General features: G+C 49.4%; 1 protein-coding gene across 5 annotated transcripts in view; it reads left to right on the top strand.

The window, feature by feature from the left end:
* PFKFB3 (6-phosphofructo-2-kinase/fructose-2,6-biphosphatase 3) overlaps nt 1–11,531 on the top strand; it is a 39,930-nt gene extending 28,399 nt beyond the window's left edge. For 2 of the 5 annotated variants that reach the window (XM_053977495.1, XM_053977493.1), the window contains exons 8-15: nt 638–845; nt 1,121–1,267; nt 1,405–1,509; nt 2,452–2,581; nt 2,760–2,822; nt 2,979–3,043; nt 4,547–4,717; nt 8,628–11,531. In XM_053977495.1, the coding sequence (XP_053833470.1) occupies nt 638–845; nt 1,121–1,267; nt 1,405–1,509; nt 2,452–2,581; nt 2,760–2,822; nt 2,979–3,043; nt 4,547–4,717; nt 8,628–8,657 (919 nt within the window). In that variant the 3' untranslated portion in view covers nt 8,658–11,531. Of the gene's footprint in view, nt 1–637; nt 846–1,120; nt 1,268–1,404; nt 1,510–2,451; nt 2,582–2,759; nt 2,823–2,978; nt 3,044–4,546; nt 4,718–5,752; nt 5,776–7,576; nt 7,632–8,627 lie in introns of those variants that run through there. The other 3 variants (XM_053977494.1, XM_053977498.1, XM_053977497.1) reach the window with 3 other exon arrangements.
* Nucleotides 11,532–13,671: the final 2,140 nt, after the last annotated feature.

Raw genomic sequence — 13,671 nt, 5'->3', positions numbered from 1 at the left:
AAACGCCTGACTATGCTAGAATGATTTATGGCCAGGCCTCACCTCGAATTCAGGCCTTCTATAGGAAAATGCTGGTTTCCCCAGGCCCTGTGGCAGGGAAATGGGCACTGATGCCTTCCCAGGCTCTTCTGGGCTCAGATGAGCTGTTTTCAACCCTGTTCTAAATACAAAGGTTTTGGGAAAGCACTTGAGTTTGAGTGGTTGAGGTGCTTTTTTTCATTGTCCCAAGGGACTGCTTGGCTCAAACCACAGGATTGAGCAAGCCCTGTGGCTTCTGCCTGGTGGTTGTGTGCCTTGGAAGAGCTTTGCTGTCCTGCCTGACTCTAGAGCAGGCACCTCCCGGCCTCTCCACTGCTCACAAACACCTCTGTGTGCCCTGTGTGGATTGTCCCAGTCCCGCTGATCCCTGTCCTGGGGAGGAGCATGTTCCCTGTTAGTCCTGTTTAATCCTCTTTACTGCTGCAAGAGGGGAGGGGTGGCGATTACACTGCTGCTATTCAGCTCTCCATGAATCCCCACTACCTGTTGGCTCCCTGCTGAAAATAGCCCGCAGGAAATCCTTTGAGCTGGGTGATTACATGGACAGAGATAACTCACAGGGCTGCTTGGGAGAATGACTGTCTCTGTCTGTCCCCAGGGAACTTTCTCTCATCAAAGTCATCGACGTTGGCCGGCGGTTCCTGGTCAACAAGGTTCAGGATCACATCCAGAGCAGGATTGTTTACTACCTGATGAACATCCACGTCCAGCCCCGCACCATTTACCTCTGTCGGCACGGGGAGAGCGAGTTCAACCTCAAGGGGAGGATTGGAGGGGACTCTGGCCTCTCCAACAGGGGCAAGAAGGTGAGGGAGGAGGAAAATGTTCCCCTCTGGCTTCCAGGAGTGATGTGGCTGTAGTAGATGCTGTGCCTTGGGTTAAATGCATGTTTGATCACAGCTGGGCTGCTGAGGGTCCATCTGTAGCTCTTGGGGATCAATGAATGTGTGGCTGCCCTTCCCCTGAGCAGGAGGCTGATCTTTCTGCCTGTGAAAGGCAACACTTACTGGGAAGTAGGGAAGAAGGCCCATTGGGAAGCTCTGGACCAGGAATCAACCTCATTTTTTTGTATGTCCCACAGTTTGCAGTGGCACTGAACAAATTTGTGGAAGAGCAGAACCTGAAGGACCTCAAAATTTGGACGAGCCAGCTAAAGAGGACAATCCAAACAGCAGAAGCTCTCCAGCTGCCCTATGAGCAGTGGAAGGCACTCAATGAAATCGATGCTGTGAGTATCTGTACAACCACAGCAGCTGGATGGGGCTGGTTGTTGCTTAACAAGAGAAAGTGAGGTTTTGGCTGGCTGTGCTGATGCTGTTTGACTTGAGCATGTCCAGTAACCTCGTGCTTGTCCTGCCCTGGCAGGGTGTGTGTGAAGAAATGACCTATGAAGAAATCAGGGAGCAACATCCAGAGGAATTTGCTCTGCGTGATCAGGATAAATATTATTACCGTTATCCTTCTGGGGAGGTAGGTCTGCAGAGACACAGGACTTTTACTTTAAATGTGGCCTTTTTTTCCTCATTCTGTCCTCTACTCTTGAGCAGAGGAGCAGTGGGAGCTCGTGTTTACCTCTACCTTGAGCTCTTGTGAAATCTTGGCATATGAAGATCTCAATAAGAAATATATCACTTAACAAACAGTCCCACTGACTTTATAGCAATTCAGTAGGGAAAAGCCTCTGGAGGTTTTTAGTCCAACCTCCATCATTATATCTGCTCACAGTTTTGTGCTGCCCTAATTTTCTTTCCTTTCATTTCCAAAAAAAAGTAATTTTTGCCTTGTTCTCATTATGATTCCCTAAGGGTTGATGGTAATATATCTGTTCCTGGCAGTCTGCTTTCAGGGTGTGACACAATGAGGTGGGAATTTGCATCAGTTCTGGATGATACTTTAGGCTGTGAATTGAGCAAATTATCCCCAAATTGGAAGTCATGCCCATAGACATTTCAGAAAAATATTTGGAGATGTCCGACCCTGTATCTAACAGAAGAATATGTGGGGAGTTCAGACACCAACTCTGGGTGTCTGGGGCTCTTTCTGGATGCCTGTCATGGTTTTTATGAGGCCCTTCAAAACCCTGGGGTTTCTCAGGTTGCTCCAGACTTCTCAGAACTTTGAAATCCTGTACCAAATCAAATATCAAGATGATGGAGAGGCTCTATCTTCAAAGCCCTTGTTGCTTACGTTAATTAATTCTCCAGGCCTGAGCTGTGATTCACTGCGATGTGAACGGTTCTTTCTCTAGGAGTTCCAGAGTAGCCTGGGGATGAGGATTTATTTTTTTTTTAGCAGTTTGTTGGCTTACTGAGAGACATGAAATCAGGAGGTGTACCAAGACAAGGACTGTTGCTTCTTTGGGATGCTCGTTGCATTGATTCCATGCCTCATCTCCCTTCCCTTCTTTCCCAGTCCTACCAAGACTTGGTGCAGCGCCTGGAGCCAGTCATCATGGAGCTGGAGAGGCAAGAGAACGTCCTTGTCATCTGCCACCAGGCTGTCATGCGCTGTCTCCTGGCCTACTTCCTGGACAAGAGTGCAGGTGAGCTCCCTGTCTCTGGGAAGAGGATTGGCCCTGCTGGAGGAGGGATGATGTTACAGCTCTGGGGGAGACTGTGCTCACATCGTGGAGAGTGCATCTCTTTGGTGTGGGATGAAGGTGTCTGAGCCTGCCTCTGGAGAGGAGGTGGGATAACCCTCCTGCTTTGCTGTCTCTGCAGATGAAATGCCCTACCTGAAGTGTCCCCTGCACACAGTGTTGAAGCTGACACCAGTAGCCTACGGTGAGTGAGACCCTCCTAAACGTGCCAGGCGGTTGACTTGTACCTCCTCCTGAATCCAGGCTGCCTGGGAGAAAAGCAGGGGTCTGTGGTGGGTGCTTGGTAACATCCTGTGCCTGCTGGGCTTGCTGATCTCTGTCTTTGTGCTCCTTTCTGCAGGCTGCCGGGTGGAATCCATCTCACTGAACATCGAAGCAGTCAACACCCACAGAGATCGGCCAGAGGTGAGTGTTGTTTTTCCCTGGAGCTGTCCTTTGGTGTCCCCCTCCTGTCCCCTGTGGTCAGCTGGCAGTGGGAACTGCCAAATCATGCCTGGGGTGGTGGGCATGGGGAGATTGCTCAGCTGGGTGCTTGGAAGTGCTGCTGGAAGACTGGGAGCATCAGGTGTGTTCTTGCTCTTCAAAGTCGTGGCCAGTTGAGGGTTTTCCAAGGGAAAAGGGCTGTTGCATGTTCCTGCTTCCAGTGTGTTTGCCCAGGGAAAACTCCTCCCTGGTCTCTGACTTTCACCTGCACGGTCATCCACTTGCCTGAGCAGGAAGTGGAGCTGTGGATGGAGAAGGTGACTTCTCCCAGGTCTCCCAGTTGGCTGGCAGAGCCCAGGCTGGATGCTTGCCCTCTATCTGCCTCTGAGGGTCTTTTTCCTGGTATGCAGGGTGGGAGGTGGCAGTGCTGGGCTGGGGATGCTCTGTGGAGGAGACCCCTCCTGTGGAGAAATTCCTGTAGGGTTGGGTCTGTCGGCCCAGTGCTCCACTGGAGCTCAGAGGCCAGAACAGGAGGATGCCAAATTCTGTGTCAGGGCTGGACAGCCACCCAGAGTGGGCCACAGGGACCCTGGCAGCGCCCATGTCCCAAGATGCTGGGACATTTCCAACTTGTGCTTAGTGGTGGAGCCCAAAGTGGTGCTGAACAGTCGGGGCTGTCCCCTTTTGGCCCACATCTCCATTCCTTTGCTTCCCCTGTCAGGTGGCAGCACCTGAGCTGCCTGTCCCTCCCTGCAGCTGTGGGGGGAAGCCAGTCCTTCCCCCTGCATGCCCTGCTTTGCCACCCTCTCTGGGGATGGCAGCGAGGCCTTGGGTAGGACAGGATGAGGCATGTGCCACGTGCTTGGGTGCCCCTGCTCAGCTTTGCCTCCATTCCCCCTTGCTTGAGCTGGAGCTTGGCGTGGTGCCGACCCTCGCTGGCTGCTCTGCTCCCATTTCCCAAATCTTCCTGATCAGCCTGGCCTGGCTCATCTTCCCTCTTCTTGCTTTCACTCCTCTCTGGGTGGAGGGACCAGCTTTGAGGAGGAGACCGATGGTACCTCTGTGTCCTGCAGAGTCACTGCTTGGTTGCTGCTGGGTGTGTTTAGCTACCTGTAGTTACCTTTTTTTGGTCAGATGAGGAGAAAATCTGTCTCATCTGAGTGCAGAGACTTTTTTTTTTTTCTCCCCTCCCCTTCTGTGCTCTTAAGCATTTTGCATCAGGGGTTTCTTTTTGTGCCCAGAGACTTTCAGTGCATCCTCTGCTCATTGACAGTGACTGTGGGGAAAAGTAGAGGCTACTTTGACAAAAAAAAAAACAAAAAAAACAAAAAAAACAAAAAAAAAAACCCCCAAAAAAACCCCAAAAAACCAAAGCAACTTGCTTCTATTTTTTTTTCCTTTATAACTGTCGCCTTCTTCCTTTTTCTTTATTTTGCTTTATTTTTTTATATTTACTTTTATTTTCTTTGTCTCACTTTAATTTAGGAAGCAAAGAAGGGACCTAACCCGCTCATGAGACGTAATAGCGTTACCCCTCTAGCAAGCCCAGAGCCCACCAAAAAACCTCGCATCAACAGCTTTGAGGAGCATGTGGCTGTTTCTTCTGCCCTGCCAGGCTGTGTTCCTCAGGAAGTGCCCACGCAGATGCCGGGACAAGTTAGTTGAACTTTTTTTTTTTTTTTTTTTTTTCCCTTTTTCCTTTTTTTTTTTTTTTGTTGTTGTTCTCGTTGTTTTATTGTTTGTTGTCCTCCTGTCACTCCTGAAGCTGAGGAGCTGCTTGCACTTGTTGTAACCTGTGCTGCTGTCTGAGATGCATCTTCCTCCCATGGCTGCTGTCCCTCCCTGCCTTGGGTCACTGTTGATCCTCTCTTGGGTTTTGAGAGTGTCATCCACTTCCACCAAGCTCTAGGCTGCATTAATTTAGTGCCTTCACCATCCAGCATCAACCTTCTGAGGGATCTCCTCCCTGGAGTGAGCAGGAACAAAGGGCTCATGCCTTCCCTTCCCTCTGGGTGTGCTTGGCTCTGTTGCAGACCTGGGCATGGCAGTAAATCAAATGCTCTTGTGCCTCTCTGAAGGAGGAGCTGCTGCCAAGACTCATCTTTGGCTGGAAGGGTCTCCTTCATCCTGGAGCTGCAGGCAAAATGGACCAAAATTGAGTAGAACGTTCTTGGTGTGGTGAACCTGGGTGAAACCCTCTGGGTAGCTGCCGTGGTGCTCATGTGTCCTCTCCTCTTTCACCCACCCACGAAGGGACAGGGGAAAAGAGGCCTTGCTTGCTGCTCACTTTGCCAGGCACAAACTAAGCTCACTAAGGACTCCTATATAATCTATAGGAGCCTTTGCCATGCTGCCCTTCCCACCAGCTTGCCTGTTGGACTCGCTGTCTTGCCCAGCCCCTCTCCCTGTTGTCTGTGTTGGTGTGATGTCCCCCTCCTTGCCCAGATCCCGGGCAGGTGAGGAACAGCTCCATGCTCCACCACTGCTCTGCTTGGTTGCTGCTTTGCACGGGCCTCCCAGGACAGCTGGGTCTGTCTCAGCTCCCAGGGCTCTGCTTGGGCTGGTTGAGCCTCACAAGAAACCTTTTGCCAGCTCTGGCTGCCCGGTGCCCCTCGCTGCTGTCCACTGACCTCTGCCTGGTGTGGCACGGAGTTACTGACGCCTCTCTCTGTTCTCTCTGTCTCTCTGCAGCCTTTACTAGGGAAGGCATGCCTGTAAGTACCTTCTTGCGTCTTATTCCTTCTTCCAACCCTTTTTTCCATGTCTTTTGCCATCCTGCTGGGTTGTTCTGTTGTTGCAAAATCCGGACGTGGTGTGCATTTCTTGGAGTTAATATTTTGCTGGTTTGGGGGGGGATTTGTTTTAGGAAAGGTAAAGAGGAGACTGTAGGTGCTGGTTTGTATCCTAGCTGGATGGAATGTCCCAGTTTTGTTGTGAAATTAAGCAAATTACGACTTTCACTCCGATGCCTGTGGGCAATGGTATTGTATTTTCCTGGAGCTGTCTCCTCTGTGATAGTGTTGTACTCTAGGTGAGAGTCCTGGGTGCTCTGTCTTTCCTGAGGGCTCTGAGTTGTGAGTGATGGTAGCAGAGAGGTATCTGAGAAGCTTCTGACCTTCTCAGGAATGTGTTTTCTGGAGCTGGATGATCCTGGGACTAGCCATCTGCAGTTCTGCAAACTTGGATTTTTGGAAACAGTCAGCCTAGATGTTGTGGGCAGAGTGAATAGAAATTGTCCTTCTCTAGCTCTGTTAAGAAAGAAAAACATCTTGAGCATTTGATGCACTAATTATGAATAATCAAGGCTCTGGCAGTTTGGCTTAGGGCTGTTATATCCCAGAGTAACAGGAACAGGGACAGCTCCTGGATAACTTTGAAGCCTTTGGACTTGATTAAACGTGCTCAGATGCCTTTTCAAAGACTGGGAAGACTTTGGGGCTGAGCTGATACTGGGTAGTGTCCAGGGGATCTTTCTGCCCTCTGAGGGCCAGTTCAAATCAGCCTGTGAGCATCCCTGGCTTGGGTTGTTCTGTGGGCTGAGGATGGAGGGATCTGCTCTAACATGGCCAGGCTGGAGCTCAGCCCTGCTTGCCTGTAGCACCTTTTGATTCTCATATTTCTTCCCCTTTTACAGTAATAATTTTTGAGTAAAGGGAAGTTAGGGCTGTTGCACTTGGCTTTGCTGGTGGATGGGTTGGGTGAGATCACCGTGTAGAGGTTGAGTTGCTCAGCATGGCCTGCATGCCTGTGATCCTCCCCTTGCTGCTCGTGGCCACTAAAGCCCCTGATGAAACCTGATCCTCTTGGGTTGCTCTGAAAGAATTTTGGTTTTTGTCCATCCTCCCCTCCACCGCTTTCACATCTGCATTGTAACAAAAGGCACTGCATGCCTTGGTGCTGGCTGGGACACTGGAAACACACTCTGGTGTTGAGTTTGGGAGATGGATGTGCCAGATTTTCCTGGAGCAGGCAGTGATGGTTTACCCGCGCCAGGTGTAGGCTGGCAGCAGCAAGTTTAAAATCTCCAGCTGCTGGGAGCCTGTCTCCCCCTCCTAGTGTGGGACTTAAAGGCTGCCATTGTGGGACCCACGAGGACATGCCAAACCCAAGGCTTGGTGACATTCACACTGATTTTAGCTCTGAGTGACCGCTGTCTTGTACATTGGTTTGTCCCTCACTGTCACCACCTGTATGGGGCTGGCGAGGTGGAAGGTGCCTCTGTCACAACTTGCATCGTGGGCCTGGGTTGGTAGTGGGAGCTTCACTGCATCAGCCCTCGCTGTTGGGGTCTTGACCCCCATCCAGGAGGACCAGGGGACACCTGGAGAGGCTGGGGATGTGGCTGAGTACCTCAGAGTCCTCCTGGCTGTGGGATTGAGCCGACTGGGGGCTGTGGGACTACTTGGCGTGATGATTTATTTTCCTTTTGCTTGCTTTGTTATCCAAAGTGCACTTTTGAACAGTCACCTGATTGCCCCTCCCTTCTTCTTCCCTTCACTTTTCATGCTTAAAAAGAAGACCCGTTTGTCACTTTCTCAAAGTTTTCTCTTTGCTAATATTTCCAAGGTAAATGGCTGTGGTGCATGTGGCTTTTCCTAACCCTCCTCCTGTCTCCTTAGACAACAGAGAGAACAGCTCAGCCTGCTCTGCCTTGTAGCCTGGCTGGGATTCCTGGTGCTTGTAAGAGGCAGCTTAGGTAGTAAAAGCATTAAAAAACCCCAAAAAAACCCAACAAACAAACAAAACAAAACAAAAAAAAAAAACCCTGCCAAAAACCAACTAAACAAAGAAAACAACAACAACAAAAAAAGAGAATCTTTCCTAGCTGTTTCCTGGTCCTTTTTCCCCCTACCTTGTTTCATGTAGTTCTGTGAGTTAGGAACTGTCCTTGTGGTCCCCTGGGCTTTTTGTGGAGCAGATCTCTCCTGGGGGCTGCTCCTGCTTGTGTGTAGCTGGTTGTTGTCTCTGGTTTTGTGGTCCTCACCACGTGCTGGTTGGGTGCCTGTTGTCATCACTCTGTACCAGGGCTGCGTCTGGAGCGTCTCTTGTGCCCATGAGACCTCATGGAGTGTCACCAGGGGAGTTGTGCTGCTGCTCCACCACTGGTGGTGGGTGGTCCTTGGCATGGCCAGCGGGAGCTGCCTGTTCTTGGCATTGCCAAGGATGGACAATGACCTCGTCCTTGGCAGGCAGGGGGGACACTGCCCACCCTCAAGGGGAGCAGGAGAGAGATGTTTAATCGGGCTGCTTGAATGAAGAATGTGGTCTCCTGTCACCCAGTACTGACCAAAGAGCAGCTTCAGAAGTGCAGACAGGGTGGGGTGGGAGCGTTGTGCTGGGTTCAGCTCGGATTTTAGGGATATCTAAATTCTAAGCCTGTAATTAAAGCCAGGCAATGCTTGAGGAGGGGGTGAGTAGTGAGTCAGTCACCTGCCTCTCCTCGGGTGGGCAGTGTCCTGTGCTTTGTAGTGACCCGTGCGTGGCTTTGTCCCCTTGTTCACGCGTTCCCACAAGGTGCTGCTGGGCCGGAGCCTGACCCCAACACCTCCTTCCCCTCTCGTTCCAGAACATGAACAACTCCCAGAAGCCGTCGTGACTCCGTGGGCACCGTTGTGAGGCCGCCGGCGCCGCCAGCTTCTCATCCCATCGCCATTCCCGAAGCTTGCTTCCAAACCGGTCCCCTCCGGCCGCGGCCAGGCCGACCCTCAGCTGGCTCCACTCACGCTGCCCGTTCATCCGCAAAATCCCGCGCTGCTGAGCGGGGAGGGATGCAGGAGAGCGGAGGAGGAGCCCAGCTCCCTCCCGGGGTCACCACCAGCCCTTCAGGCTGCAGCGTTTGCTCTCCTCTCCGGCATCCTGTTAGGTCGTAGCGAGCTGTAAAGTGCTTCTGTAGGTGCACAGGAGTTTCATTTTCTTCTCTCTCAGTGGTTTTGGTCTTCTGTGTAGGTGATTGGTGCCCATCCGTCTCTGGGTGGGGTGTGTATATATGTGGATGGTGCGGGGTTAGTAGAGAAATAGGGGGAAGGGGGTGGGTACAGGGGTTTTGCATATTTTTTTTTTTTAATTAATGTTGTTAATTACTTTTGAATAAGCCCCTAACTTGCTGTGCTGCAGTCCCTCACCCACACTACAGCTGGTCACACATGCCAGCCTGGCTCATGCAGATCTGTGAGCACCAGGAAAGCAGCTGTGTGAACTCTTTCACTGCAAGAACTGCTGGGTTTAATAAAAAAAACCAACCCATTCTTTCACTTTTTTTTTTTTTTTTTTTAATCAACATATACCTTAAAGGGGTTTGCAGAGAATGTAGATCTGCTGCTAAAACTGGTTGAAAGATGCAAGCAGTGCATGAGGAACCATGCCAGCAGGGGCTTGGGTGATGCTTTCATCTTGGGGAGCACCCAGGGATGGTCTGAGTTCAGGCATGGGTTGAATTTTGGGGAGGATGAGCACTGTTTGAAGTGCTGTGCTGGTACTTCATCTCCCCTTTCTTCTTTTTCAGATGGAAGTGGAGGTATTGGGAAGGGTTTGAATCCCTAGCCTTAGATGCATTTTGTAGACACACAGGTCTCATGGAGGTGGCCAGAGATCTGGCTGGGTTGGAGGAGTCCCAGTCTGACTGCAAAGAGCCACAAGAAGGGACAGTTTTGTCTGTACTTTTTAAATTTTATATATACATGCACACATTGTGTGTGTGTGTATATGTGTATACTTAGAAACTGCTTGGTTTTTGCACTTTATTTGTGGCAGAAGCATAACTACTTTATTTTTTTCCTAGTTGTGCCCCTTGACAGGGGAAGCCTGAATACAGGCAACTTTTTCTGTTTGTTTTTAATTGTATTTTGCATGCTGGAAAGCTGGGACTACAAAATAATAGTAGTTACAGTGTTTGAGGTGGGGGGGAACAGGGTGAGGACCTGACTGACTCCATCAGCCAACTCCCAGTGGTTTGATCCATAAAGATCCCTTGTTGGCAGCCTGTCCCAGGCTGGGACACAGCAGTTAAAAATGGCAATTAACCACTATTGCTTTGTGCGAAAATCTGTGGATTTTGGAAATTTTTTTAGGGTTTTGGGTTGGGTTTTTTTTTTCCCCCCCACCTATATGCAACATCTTCTCCATGCCCATCTTACAGATTTTTTTTTTTGAGGTGAAGGCAGCCACCCCTCCTGCAGCACTAGGCTGGGGAACTGGAGGTGGGCAACCCTTTGGATTCATCCTTCCCATGCCATTCCCCAGGACCCTGTGCAGGGAGCACCATCCCCAGAGATGGGATCGGAGAGGTTTGGTGGAGAGATGGTCTTCCTGTGAGCATGTGCGTGTTTTGGGGGGTGGGTTTGGTCTGTTTTTCCCTTTGGGAAAAGGTGAACCACAGTGCCTCGCGCTTCGGCCCCGTGCTCGGAGCGGCACCGACGGCGGGAGGGCTCCGGGGCCACGCTCAGCCCGTGTGCCACGGGGGTGACAGTCCTGGCAGTGCCCTGCCTGTGTGAGCTTGTGCATATGTGTATCATATTCCTGTACAGATAAAACAAAGAACACTCCCCCCCCCCACTCTGCTTTATTTCTGTTTTAATAGCCTCATTAAAAGCAGACTTCTCCCCTTGTGCCCTGGGTGGCAGCTGCGCTTTCGGTTTCTCTGCCTTTCAGATAAATGAATGTTTTGGGGAGGCCACTCAAGTTGGCTCTTTTCAACTTCCTCCTTCTGTGGGGAGTTTTTATCTCTCTCCTCCTGCTGCTGCAAAAAGATAAGCCAGCAAATACAAACATGACGTCTGGCTGCCCCGAGATCAATCCTGTACACATGTAATTGCACGGATGTTTTGGTGTGTATTTGTGTGTATATATATAAATATATATATATATATATAAAAACCAAAATGGCCCTAATTTTTCATCCTTTAGTAATAATAGATGTCTCAGTAGGTCTACAAAACCCTGAAATTTGAACATGGTGTTTTTTCCAGCACTGGGAAAACTGCTCTCTTCAGTTCCTCTTGTGCTAGAGGGCTTGGTGTGATGGTGTCAGCCCTGTGCCATCACAACTGCCCCCAAAAAGTTACTGTCCATCTTTTTGGTTAACAGAGCCAAGGACTGGGCAGTTGATGCCACAGCCAAGGCAGATTGGGAGAGAGGACATGTCAAATCACACCAATGATTTCTTCCCCCACCTTTTTTTTTTCTCTCTCTCTGGTTTGTTTTCCTTTGTGATACTTGAATTTATTTTTTTAATTTTTTAAAATAGCAAAGCACTTTTTATTTATTTAATGTATACTGCAAAGCTTGGAGAGAAGGGTGTAGTTACTTGGGACTACTTTTTTTTTTTTGATTTGTGGTATGTTAACTGTTCTGTATATACATCTGGAATAATTGCCTGATATAAAAGCTGTGCCAGCTTAAAAACAGGGTATGCCTTTCAGAAATTTGTATATTTTGCAGTTGCTGGACCAATAAAATACCTTGTTGAAATACAGATGTGATCTGATTCTTCCTTGTGTCAGAAACCATGCTCTCAGGCCCTAAGGGTCACCATGTGCCACCCTGTGCTGCCTGACACATGTGGTCCTGTGCCTTGTAAATAAAAACTATCATAAAAGAGAGATTGTGGATGCTCCATGCCTGGAAGTATGAGCTGAAGGGGGCTTGGAGAAGGTGTTTTTCAAACCATTCTATGAATTCCACAAGTGTTAACACCTACTTAGGACAACCAAATGCCCCCCAAGCTGTACATGCTCCATCACTCTTGAGTAGAAAAGTGATGTACTGGGACTTGTCCTGCCTAGATCTAAATCTAGGGTGCATTTATTCAAACCTAGTTTATTTCTTGAAATAAAATATGTGCGTGCTAAGTGAAGGGCTGGACAAGAGCTGTGCCCTGAGATAAGTGCTGTCTTTGCCCTGAAGGCAGGAGAACAGCTGCCGCCTTCAAGAAAAGTTCCCTGTAAACCTGTGTGTGGGTTTTTCCTTAATTAATTTAATATTAATTAATTGTTCCAGAGAAAAAGTGGAAGACGGCAGAGAAAGGTGTAATTTGACATGATTTTTGGGAGCACATCTTGAGTGGATGCTGCTTCTGTGATTAGAGGCTTGTCCCACTATGGGAGTTGTAGCTCTAGAAGCTTGTGGGGAGCTAAAGGGGCCAAAATGTGCAGAGTGCTGTGCATCCCAGCTCAGCTCCGTGCTTTGGCTCCTGCTGGTGATGTGCAGCCTTTGCTCTGCTCTCCCCTGGGCTGGCAGAGCCTCTCAGGCCTTGCTTTGGGCCAGAGATTTTGGGGTGCACAGGGATCATCTCCTTTCTCCCAGCTGCTCTGTGCTCCAGGCCCTCTCACCAAGGGCTCTCTGGGAAATCCAGCAGCCACAAGATTTTAATTTTTTTTTTTTTTTTTTTTTTTTTTTTAGCCTTTATTTTTTATCTCTAGCCACCTGGCTGTCTCCTTGAACCAGGCAGAGACGAAACACTTGTTTTAGGGCAATGCATGCAGCCTTGCACCCGCCTCACGGGGAGTCCTGCAGGGGCTCTGATAACACCTCCAGCCGGGGTGGGCTGAGGTCACACGAAGCCACAACATCAGTGCAGCTCCCCTGCCCTCCCCAGGGCAGGCAGGGGCTCTTTGGAATCCGTGATAAAACCTTGTCCTTGTGGGAAGAGCATGGGGGGAAGGTTTTGCCTCCCTGAGAATGGCTTTGGGCAGCGTTTCCAAGGCATTTTCTGTAAGAAAATGCCCCCAATCCAAAAATCTCTTCTCTTTTCCACGTGCACGATGGGGCTTGTGTCACACCACCCCCAAATAAGGGAGGGAATCAGGTTCCAATGCCATCCCAGGCAGCAGCATCCTTTCTTTCTCTTCCATGTGATGCATTCTGTAGCAGCATCCCAGAGAGGAGAAGCTCCTCGAGGCAGTGCAGCTTTAAAGGTTATACTCGACAGCAGGAACATTTCCCTGCTCCCAGTCAAGTCCCATTTTTATTTAAAAAAAAAAAAAAAAAAAAAAAAAAAAAAAAAAAAAAAAAAAAGGAATAAACCCCCAGCTCACTGCTGGCAAACAAGGCGAGAGAACTTGTGATGGCTAAAAAAAAAAAAATAAAAAGGGCAGGCCAGTCACGCTGGCTGACTCAGCTCTGATTGATGGCTCAGGAATGTGTCTGGGATTAACTAAACCACGGGCAGACCTTTACAATGCAACACATTGGATGAAGCACAGCCGGCACCGGCTCACCTGCCTCCGGCTGGGGAGTGACTGCCCTCACGTCACGGCATTGGACGGGGTTTTTCTTCTTTTTTATCCATCTGTGAGAAAAAAAGATAAAAAAGAAACTGCTCTTTTCGGGAGTCGCTTTGCAAGGGGCTCTAGTAGGAATTAATTGCAATATTTCCAGGCGTCTAGATGCGCTTGTGCAGTTTTGCTGCAACCAAGACGTCCTTGGGAGGAATATATTTATGTTGAGATTTGGCATAAATAATCTCCCCTTTCTTCTTTTTTAGACAGAAGTGGAGGTATTGGGAAGGGTTTGAATCCCTAGGCTTAGATGCATTCTGTAGACACACAGGTCTCATGGAGGTGGCCAGAGATCTGGCTGGGTTCTAGCTCTGTGTAAATCAGAGTCTCGCTGCT

The sequence above is a fragment of the Vidua macroura genome, chromosome 5 (genome assembly GCF_024509145.1).
Source record: "Vidua macroura isolate BioBank_ID:100142 chromosome 5, ASM2450914v1, whole genome shotgun sequence".
NCBI lineage: Eukaryota > Metazoa > Chordata > Aves > Passeriformes > Viduidae > Vidua > Vidua macroura.
The sequence above is the reverse complement of the archived record's forward strand: the minus strand, read 5'-3'. Positions and strand labels throughout refer to the sequence as shown.